At 36.1% G+C, this 11,195-nt stretch overlaps 1 protein-coding gene across 1 annotated transcript; it reads right to left on the bottom strand.

The window, feature by feature from the left end:
• Positions 1 to 8,315: 8,315 nt before the first annotated feature.
• LOC110021937 (phospholipase A1-Ibeta2, chloroplastic-like) lies at positions 8,316 to 10,872 on the bottom strand. The gene is made up of 2 exons (XM_020720666.1): positions 9,912 to 10,872; positions 8,316 to 8,968 (listed from the first exon to the last, which is right to left on the bottom strand). Exons 1-2 carry the CDS (start codon positions 10,845 to 10,847, stop codon positions 8,417 to 8,419), a joined length of 1,488 nt encoding a protein of 495 aa, XP_020576325.1. The 5' UTR covers positions 10,848 to 10,872; the 3' UTR covers positions 8,316 to 8,416.
• Positions 10,873 to 11,195: the final 323 nt, after the last annotated feature.

Raw genomic sequence — 11,195 nt, 5'->3', positions numbered from 1 at the left:
TAAAATATGTTGAGTTTTACAACTAAAGTGAAGATTACATCCAAGATTCATGGAGGTCAAAGCCCTTGGAAGTTAGGTACAAATAAATAAGGAAATAAAATTATTGGGCGTAGAATTGGAGATCTTAGAGTGACAGACTAAAATCCCTAATTTGGTCCTATCGTTTGGGTGCTGAAGTGTAGATGTTAGCCCTCAGGTGACGGGAAAGTGGGAGCTCCGAAGTGAGAGCCGGTATTCTCCTAGCCTAGTCGCAAATTCAATAAACAAGCGTAGGATTAGTCAATGTTCTCTATGCCTGGACCAAGGGGTAAAGAATAGGTATGTTCATATTTGACACAATATAATTTGAACTAATTCACTTTATTCATTCACTATAATTTCTTGACAATGAGAAGAATGTTTTCTTATATATTGAATATCACATTCAAACATTCATTAGTATGATTAGTTATTTAATAGTTATTAAAATTACATATTTATTTCAATTGCCTATTAAAGAGAGATAAGCAAATTGAACTTCGTTGTTGTGATTAAAGTATTGCTTTTCTAAAATCTTAGTTTGTAGTTCTAATCTTACTCCCTGTGGGATCAATATCTAGGACACCATTAGAGCCCTATATTACTTGAGCGATATGTATACTTGCTTTTGATAAGTGTGACTTTACAATTATTGAATATTTATTACGTCTATATTTATCGAATCTATAATTGTTATTAAAGTTTTGATACAATTGCTGAGGAATTAAATCTTTCAGCAGCAGTATTAAATACTTATATTTTTAAGCATATGTAAAGTCGCGGTCACATGCCACATGCTACAAATCATATGATGCAAGAAAAATGCAACATGTATTGAAATACGACAAGAGTAATACCCTGAAAGGAGGGATGGGTTCATACACTTGAAAATGTATGCAAAAGAAAATTGAACATGCAACATGATACGAAAAAGCATATAAATGTGCAACCCAAAGTAACTTGTTGATCAGATTAGGATTGTTGATTAAACTGAAAAGATCAGATGATCGAGCCTTGGTCGCTGATCAAACTAAAAAGATATGTTGATTGGATCGAGACGATCGATCGAACCCAAGTGATCGGATAATCAATCTTAGGCGCAATCATTCTGAAAGGTTATGGTGATCCGACCGGGACGACCAGTCATACTCAAGTGATCGAATGATTGAGTTGGGAAATGATTGTATCAAAAGAATATAGTGATCAAATTGGGATGATCGATCAAACTCAAGTGATCAGATGAATAAGCTAAGGAGGTGATGATATCAAAAGAATAGGGTGATCAGACTGAGACAACTAATCAAACCGGACAATAAAGCTGAGGCAGTGATCGTACCAAAAGGATAGGCTAATTATAATGGAATGGACAAGCTAATCGAAGTGATCAGATGATCAAGTCGGGGCAGTGATTGTACCGAAAGGCTTGGGTGATTGGATTGGGATGATAATTCAAACCCAAGTCACTAGATGGTCGAGCCGGGACAACGATCCTACCAAAAGGCTAAGGTGATCAGACCAGGATGAGAAATTGAACTTAATAACATGATCGATACGGAGCAAGGATAGTGTCTATAGGATAGGGTGATTGGATCGGAATGACTTATCGAATCCAAGTGATCAGACAGTTGAGCTAGAGCGGCAATCATACCAAAAGAATAGGGTGATCAGACTGGGATGACCGATCAGGCCCAAGTGATAAGACGATCGAGCGGGGGCAGTGATCATACTGAAAGAAAAGGGTGATAAAGCTGAGATGGCTGATTAAACCCAAGTTGTCAAAAAACAGAGCTAGGATGGCCAATCGAATCAAATTACTTATGTGATCAACATGTAATTATGCAAAATATGAAAAATAAACATGTAGGCCACATAACATAATGCATTTGACAACACGTGAAACTCTTCCTATCAACCTCATGCATAATCTAAGGTTGAATTGATTGAGATGTGCACCACATAATAGGGCGCAAGGAAACATGACGCCCATCTCCACTTGCCCGACATAACATAGAGGGTCTCTCTTGACAAGGACTCTCTACGGCCGATATAAAAAAGAACAAAAGAAATTTTTCATTCTCTCAGCCAATCAGCCTCAAGTGTCCATCCAAACGACGTTGCTAAAACAAACAACAAGTGTATTACAACCTCGGCTTGTGAGTTTTTAAAACTAGGGTTTATAAGGGAAGCCATTCGGGTTTGTGAGGGGGAAGCCCACGAAAGGCTTCCAAACCTATCAACTTTCTCTAAGCATCAAATCTTAGTTCTTAATCCTCTAACAACCACACCTAGGGACTCTAAGAATGAATGTAGTAATGGATTTGGGAATTTCACCCATCTAATGGTTGAGGAAGTTTGCTTTCAGCTTGCTTCGAGCTCCAACCATGCATGGTCGGTCTCAATGAATGCAAAATAGAATAAACTTTTATTTATTAAAAAAAGTATCTCTTACAACTTAATTATTAAAATCAAGAAGTCTATGTATGACTCGTATGCACAATGTCCTAGGACTAATGAGATTTTATTTTTATAATTTAAAAATTAGAAGTTTTTATAGATCACCACAACCAAGTGTATTATTATTTTAGTTAAATCTTAATGTTGATTGATCATATCAAGTTGTGTATAGGTTATGCAAGTTCTTCATAATGAATGTTTTGATGATTTATTGAAAAGGCCAATTGGTATACAGATGCAGACTCACTCTATAAGGTAGTAGTCCTTACAAGATAAATCACCCACTTTTTTGCAATGAATGAGAAAATGAAATCAACAAATAGAGAGTGTATGTGATGCATATTTATAGATGCTCTTTTAGTAACTATTTTTAAATCATAAATAGCTTACTACTTGATTTTATTTAATTGTCAATTTTATTATTTTATATGAAATATGTTCTAAGGTGTGAATGTAATGTTTTATGCAAATTTTATTTTGGTTATGAATTTAATTTAATTTTGAAAAATTAGGTTAAAATTGTTTGGTTTGGGTAGAAAATTTAGTCTTTAATGAGCTTACCAAAAATCCAGAAAAAAAATACACATAGCAATGGTCTTAATTTGGACAAAGCTATCAAGCACAAACAAAACACAAAAAGATAAAAGACTTAATCAAGGTTACCAACTCTAGACCTATGTTAAACTCGCTGGTAAAAAATTATATCAGAATATCATTGTTGGATTGGTTGAGGTTCATCTTTTGCATTTTGTGTTTATCCTCCATTGGATGATTCAGATGTTAACAATTAACCAACCATGATAGACACCCTAACCCTAGAAAAGGAAAAGTCTCAACAAGAAAAGAAACCTACTTTTACTATAACAACCTAGGTTTACTACAACATCCGAGATTCTCTACAACACCCGAGGTTATTATAGCAACTTTACAATAAAGTGTGCACACTCTAGGCTTACTATGGAAGCCTGTAAATATGCAAAGAAACTAGAGCACCCAAAGTTAGCTAATAAATGAATGCACAATTAATAGAAATAAAACTATTTAGTCGTCCTAAACATTTATTCTAGCAAAGAAAAATGCCCTAACTAAAAATTTTTAACAAGCGACTTACAAAAAATAGCAAACACAGACCAAAAACAAACCTAAATTGATCTCACCATGACCTAATCCAAAAACTATGACTAGTGTTGTATGGCATCTAAAGGTAGTAAGTGGGAAAGTGAAAAGAGCCCAAAAATGTCTTATTGTTCAATTTTTCTAAATTTTATATGTTGGTTTCAATTTTCATTAACTAAAATTTAATATTAATAATACATTTAAAATACTATAAATCACTTAGACATGTGATTATAGATCTTATAAGTTCAATCATATAATTTTTTTTATGATTGTTTAAGATTTTATGAATTCTTAGAAATAGAATTAATTTCAATTTTATGATTTTTAGGGTTTTGATTATTTTGATTAAATGAATTCAATTTTATTTAAAATTATTTCCTTAGTTTGCTATTGAGTTCAAAAGTTCTCTGCAAAAATTTGATATTTTTTTTCGTCTTATTAGAAATATTAAAATTTTTTATGTATTTTTAATTAAAAACTCATAATAAATGAAAATGACTTCTAAAATTTTTGAAATTTTTTAAAGATATTTAGATAAAATGCCAAACAACACCAACATATTTTAAGTTATTCTAAATTCATTTTGAATTTCCAAAAATTTATTTAATTTATTAACGGATTTGTTCTTTGGAAATTATTAAAAACTATTAAATGGAAAGTTTGATTTGTTCTTTATTCAGTTGATTTATTGGTGAAGCTCTTATTCAATTTTGAATTTTCTTGAGAATTTTATTGAAATTTTAGTAGGGAAGGGTATATTTCTAAATTTATGCTTTTAATTCAAACCATTTTATTTCAAGTAAAAAATGACTTTTATTTGTTCTTTTCCCACTAATAAATTGTTTTGATTCAATTAGTTTAGATTTACCATTTTTATTATTTCATTTACTAAGGTAAATAGTAAAAAGGACCTTTTTTTTTTTTTTGTAAATTTGAGAAAATTTACAAGTATATCCAAACTCACTTTTAAGCTCATTAGATTTTAAGATTTATTTATTGTTTGAATATTAATTAGTGATTTCAAATCATGCTTCATTTTGGTAGTTAGAAAGTAATAGGGTTATATTTGTAACTTTGAAAACCTTACAAATATACTACTAATTACTTTTAAAATTTTGAAAATTTTATTCATCATTTAAGATTCGATTTTCCAAGTTTTAGAATTTGCTTGTTCAAACTAATAAGTTAAAAGTATAGAAGTGTAAATTTACAATTTTGAGAAAAATTACAAATTTACCATCCTTAACTGATTATGAGTTAACGGAATTCTTCATTAGGTGATTGTTAATTATGCGAACTTAAATTCCAACAAACTTTATTGGTTTAATGTCTTTTTTTAATTTAATGTTTTAAAAGTCAAGAGGAGTAAATATGTAAAATAAAAATAAAAATTAAAATTTAGGAGTGATAGCATGTCAAGATACAATATTTGTTTTCCTAAGGATAGATTATCTTCAATTTTTCGGCTAGATTAAACAATCCATTGCATGAACTTCTCAAGTTCCTCAAGTGTCGACCACCCTTAATCATGTGCATAATAAGAAAAATTTTACATAGTCATATTTTATGAATTTGACAATAAAAACATACATGTAGGAGTGATACCATATTTTCATTGTCGAGATACAAGATTTTTTCCCCTAAAGACAGATTATCTTCAAATTGTCTCAACTACAAGTCTAGGACACCTCTTTCCGTTACAAGTCTTTAGCTTAAATGCTCCCGTGGTGACTCACCTAACAAAGATGAATGACTCAGTCCTTATCTAATCAAGCTTTCCCACAGCATGTCCATATGCGGCTGGGTTGACTTTCTCTAGCACGAAGTTTCTGGTGATTAAAGTCCAACTCGAATGTTTTTATTGTAGTACGAGTTGTCCGCCTTTTCACCCCTTTTTGTCTAAGGCTGAGTCTACAAATTTTCCTCCACAAGGTCGGACGCGAGTGACACTTATTCATTATTTGCTTCCCGCCACACAGCCAAGTCCACTTCATTGAATGTTGATGTTTTCATCACTCTCTAACTGTGATGGCTATGTTACATAAGCAAAACCACCTTCATCTCGAGTGATAACATTTATGGGGTTCACCCAGCTGCCATGAAGTTGTTTGAATTGGTTATCTTAGGTTCTTCAACTCTTTTTTTATTAATAGGTTTAGGGTGATCTTATTGTCTCCTTTGGCATGCCCATTCTTTTAGTGATGATGGACGGGCATGAAATTCAAACTGGTCTTCTGACTTCGACAAAAATCCTTTACCCCTTGATCAAAAGGTTGGGTTTATTTGACTATGATGATTACGAGTGGTTGCCCATACTGACAAATTAGACAGTCTAAATGAGGTTCCAATGATATTTATGGTGATCCAATTGAGCATCTTGACCGTAATCCCTGTGGTGAAGTAATCTACGATAACAAGTAAAAATTTTTGTTGGCCTTGTGACGAGGTAATGTGCTTGAGAATATTCAATCCCCAGACATCGATATGCCATGGAATGTTAATGGTCAACATTTTGCTGAGCCGACTGATGTTGTAGGGGTGTATAATTTTGATACTGTTCACACTTCCTAAAGAATCCCTCAACATCCACTTAATGTGTCGACCAAAAATATCCTTGTCACTATACTCAATGTGTCAGAGTCTTCCCCCTAGAGTGACCTCCGCATTCCTCTGAATGTAGCTCTTGAATGAAATTCTCTGCCTCATCTTGTTTGATGCACCTCAAACAAAGTGAGGTGACTAACTTTCGAAAATGTTTTTTTCTCGATCATAAGTGATTGAGCTACCTAAAACAATAAATACTTCGGGTAGGTTACTTCTTTTAAGACTTTTCTAGTCTAGAAGTATAGAATGTATGGATCCATCCAGCTTCTTGATCCTTTAGTTCCGAGTTTCGTCACCTTGGCTACCTCTCTGGTTGATCGGAGCAGTCTGCCTTTTGTAGGGCTCCAATGTCGGGATCTTGAATCATTTTCATGGCTTGACCATAGAGATTTGCTTAGAAAACACACTCTTAGGTTATGGAGGCACCTTCGTTTGTCTTATCTGATGTCAATCGATCGATACTGACCCAACACTATCAAAATACATGGAGTTGCCTTTCCCTTCCAAGGACAAAGGGACTCTTCTGTTATTGGGCAACCCTTTCTTTTGAGGCTATTATTCTCTTCACAGGGTGAGCGCGCCTCGGATGACATTCAACATTTGTTCCTTCAACTTCTGGATTAACTAAGTAATGAATTCTCTGGCACTCCATGTTGTCGGTGCTTATATATTGAGTTTCGTCTCCTAAAGCTACCCGTCTTCTTTTTGGTGGCAAATTCATACTCATTGCACTTTTTTGGATGCTGAATCTTGATTTATCTATGAATCACACCTAATGAATAGAGAAAAACTAAGGGGGAAGAGAGAGAGACAGAAAGAGAGTGAATAGTAATCTATCATAATCAACTATGTATTATTTATAAAATGATTCCCCTAATTATAAAACGATGGTACAAAATGATGATATTATATTTTTTTTCTCTTCATCTTTAAAATGGTTCATATTGGGGTATCTCTCATATTCTACATGCGTAAGCGTGTCCGGTTACTTTCTAACTTGGTTGACCTTAATCGACTTCGGGTTAGCAGGATTAATTCGGTCGATTGAGCTTGGTCAGTATGAGTCAGTCAGCAGACAAAACACTGTTGTTGGTTGTTTTTCACTAATAAAGAACTTCTAGGGCGTCCATTGGTTGATCGAGTATATTGTGGAACCGTATCTTCCCTTGGATTGGTTTCAAAGGAGGGTTGGCTAATGCATCCTATTGGCTTTCCTGTAACTTTGGGCTCGGATGTTCTTTCGCCTTGCACTGGTTGAAAGGTTCAAGTTTGGGTCGTTCAGTCATCCTTTTGTTCTCCTCATGGCTTTGTTATTTTAGCCTTAGTGCTTCACTAGGTAGGACAAGTAGGCTTCACGATGTGGAAGTGGGCACACCTTCATCATACTCTTTTTTTCTGGACCGTTAGGTCCCTCTCGAGATTAGATTTGGCATATTCTTCATTTACAACTCTGATCTCTCACCACCTAGCTAAAAGGCTTAAAAAAATAGTGTGATAAGAGAAGCTCCTATCCCCTCATGTTGCCTCTTCTATTTATAGATTTAAACCGGCCCTAGTGTCGTTATATAGATGACCTCAAAAAAAGAAAATATAGTAAAATAAATGCAATGATATAGCTAAACATATTGCGCATTGAGTTGCATAAAGTAATATGGGTACGTGACGAGTTGATGAAGTTATTTTGGTTAGCCTATCAAATTGATTTGTTGAACTATTTGCTCACACTAATAATTTGTCAAGTTGATTTGCCGAGTTGGTCAAAATAAATTATCACGTTGTACCTTATTTAACTCAAGGAATATTTTAATCATATTTTGATCTTCAGCTGCATGTTAGGTGCAGAGTGCAGACCAACCTAAACTCAGAAAGAAGAGAGGCGTACAAATCTTTTGAAGTAACATTTTATTTTGGGACTCACAACGCACAACATAGCATAATTAAAAAACAACATAACACAATGCAAAATTTGGCAAAATCACCAAACGTGCCAAAAAATAAGAAGTTTAGATGCATTATAAAAACATAAAAATTAACTTACATATTTCATTTACAGAACATGAGCAAGTGGGAAACCCAAAGCTTGCCATCTCAAATACACAAGCCTATTATTGCTCGCCGATTTTAAAATAAATCAATAAACTAATTATTGTTGAAATAAAATAAACATTTAAAACCCATCAAGCCGACCACATCTGCATTCAAGGCAACCCGGTGGACTCCTTCAGCCTGCTCGCCCGCCCGAACTAACCGCTTCTAACTGAACCGCCCTTGCCCGGGTCACATAGATCTTCTTCATATTAGGCCGCTGCTGACTCAGCAGCCGGGCCAGGCTCCTTTTTGCATTCACCCGAAACGGACACCCTGTCCCCATAAACCCATCCACCAAGTGCAAATACGCTTCCAAATCGTGGCAGCAAGCCGGGTCCGCATCGGGCCGAAGATACGGCGAAACCCGGTTATCAACCTTTAGCTCAACTCCCACGTGCGAGTACCCTTCATCCCACACGCGTGGCAGCACTCCGGGTACCCGCGGCACGACGTCGTTTGCGTTGACTATCCGCAGCACCTTAACGCCCTTTTCTTCCAATCTTTCTGCGAAGGCCCGATTGCCGACCCGCGGCCCACCAAACGAGACCACCGCGATCGGCGGCGCAGCCTCAATCTCCGACGAGATCTCGTCGGCAACGAGCTGAGCGAGCGCGGCGCCAAGACTGTGGCCAGTTATGGTAATGCTGAGCTCCTCTCCTTTGTACTTCTCCACAAGTCGGCGCACCTGTTAAATTTATCAAATTAAAATTTGTTTGATGATTACAGGTAAATCAAAATTTTGGAGAAATTTTTTTGAAAAATATAAATGGTGATTTACATGCATATAAAAGAATTAAATCTATTTATACATCAAATATTTAATCATTCGAATATTTAAATTATATTAAGGTATGTATGTGATAAAGTATAATTTATCGTATTAATTATATTTTAATATGTTTAAAGATTGTTGTGTTTTATATACATGTATATGCCCTAACAAAATTCGGATCCTAATCTACGTATTTTGGAAAGTTATAAACTTTAGCCCCACAATCAAATTTCGATAAGTAGATGTAGCTCGAAATTAGAAGCTGATTTTGATTTTGACACTGATGGTGATAAGGCTATTCATTGTAATCGATTACTTAAGGTTGAAGTAACGGATCAATGTGAATTATGTTAATTCATCTTTAAATTATATATTAAATTGTGAATAGGCGATTGATGAGGCTTAACTTCTCTTTGTACTTCCATTAACTTCTAAAATTGCTTACTTCGTTGAGAAGTATTCAATATTTGTAGCCTATGTTTTAGAGTAAAAAATATTTTTTTATGAAGTAGTTCTAAGGCTTCTTTGGTTTTAATCCAACAAAAGTGAAAATATGAAAAAGAAATTTTAGATAAAAATGAAAGTTGCAGTGCTAAGGAAAAAATAAGTGTTGCTTCTAATTTTCAGGACATAACGTTAAAAGAAATTATCTTCTTTTAACCTTTATATGCCAATTACAATGGAATATCAATCGACCATTCTGCTCATTTAATATTATTATATTAAATATATTACATAAAGTACGGATTAAAAATATGTTGATTTTTCAATCGACTATGTTACTTTTCATATCAAATTAGAAACTAAGAAAAAAAATGTACTAGGCATAAACAGAAGCAATTAGTAATCAGAGCACCTCCTCAACGACAGCAGATGACAGGCTCGGGATTTTTGAGCCTTCCGTTTTGTAGAGGCTATAAAATCCGGACGAGACCTTGGCGGCGGTTGAATCTGAAATGGGCTGGAGCCCCGACCGGAAGTTCTCCGCCCACTCGAGAGCTGTTGCCGTGCCACGTAGCGAAACAACGATGTCGCGACGGCCCATTCGAGCTAGCTCTCGAGTGCCATCACAGACAGCCACGAAACCAATCATACTAGAAGGTTGTGTCATCCATGAAGGCAACGCGGAGGCGGCCGCGGCATCCAGCCACCGCGGGAGTTCGACGGAGGAGGTGGCGAAGAGGCTACGGGTGACGCGGTAGCTGGGGGGGGAAAGACCGAGAAGCACGACATGGCGGGGAGAGTCGGGATTGGAGAAGAAGGCGGTGTAGGCCGCTTGGATGAATTCTCCATATCGGACGAGTTCGCGCCGGAGGTTTTCATCTAGGGGGTCGAGGAGGCCGGACCAGTTCTCGGCTCCATGTAGAAGGCGCCAATGAGAAGCAATGGACGATTTTGGGGAGGAGCGAGGGGAGTCTGAGAGAAGGCGGTGGAGGCGGGTAAGGCTGCGTGGGGAGTACTTATCGAAGGCTTCATCGATGCGAAGGGACGGGAAGATGTTTGATATGTTGAGCAAATTGAAGAGGTTGGAGGCGGGGGTGGCGGCGAGATTGGTTTGGTTGTGGTTGGTAATGACGGCGGGGATGGGGGAAGGTGTTGGTCGGGAGGTTTTTTGGAGAATGCGGTCGAGATTGGAGATGTGGGTTTGTGTGTCGATGGAAGCGGAAGCGGAAGCAGCTGAGTTGGTGATTTTGAGGGATTGAGGGAGAGTTATATGGCTGGGGTCGTGGAGGCGAGAAGGGGCTGGGAAGGATAGCCGGGATTGGCCCGGCAAGGTTGGGGCGATTAGCATGAGCTGGAGCGTAAAGGATATAGGTTTGTTGGTATTTGTGATATAAAGTAGTAAATAAAGAATGTCACTGCGTATTTATAGGATACAAAAGCTAATATTTGGAGGACGCAAAGACTTCAAAATTTGACCAATTAATTTGACTAAGAGATATTGTCGGATTTTTTATTTTGCTCAATAAATAACTTATATTTGTTAGTAGTATTTTATTTACATTAAAAGAGAGGAAGGAAATGTTTTATTTTTGAGGATAAGCTAAATAAGATAAGAAAATTATTATCTAAGTTATTTTTGAAAATGTTTGTATTCTGATTTTTCGGAGAGATGAAACTTTTGTATATACATAAAATA

Source organism: Phalaenopsis equestris, unplaced genomic scaffold (genome assembly GCF_001263595.1).
Source record: "Phalaenopsis equestris unplaced genomic scaffold, ASM126359v1 Scaffold000152, whole genome shotgun sequence".
Lineage (NCBI taxonomy): Eukaryota > Viridiplantae > Streptophyta > Magnoliopsida > Asparagales > Orchidaceae > Phalaenopsis > Phalaenopsis equestris.
Note: the sequence above shows the minus strand (reverse complement) of the source record. Positions and strands in the feature narration are given on the sequence as shown.

Bases quoted from the DNA above. Each gene is read 5' to 3' on its own strand.
- LOC110021937 (XM_020720666.1), bottom strand. From the start codon at position 10,847: ATGCTAATCGCCCCAACCTTGCCGGGCCAATCCCGGCTATCCTTCCCA. The intron at 8,969-9,911 runs GTGCTCTGATTA...TAAATTTAACAG, and splicing joins CATCTGCTGTCGTTGAGGAG to GTGCGCCGACTTGTGGAGAA.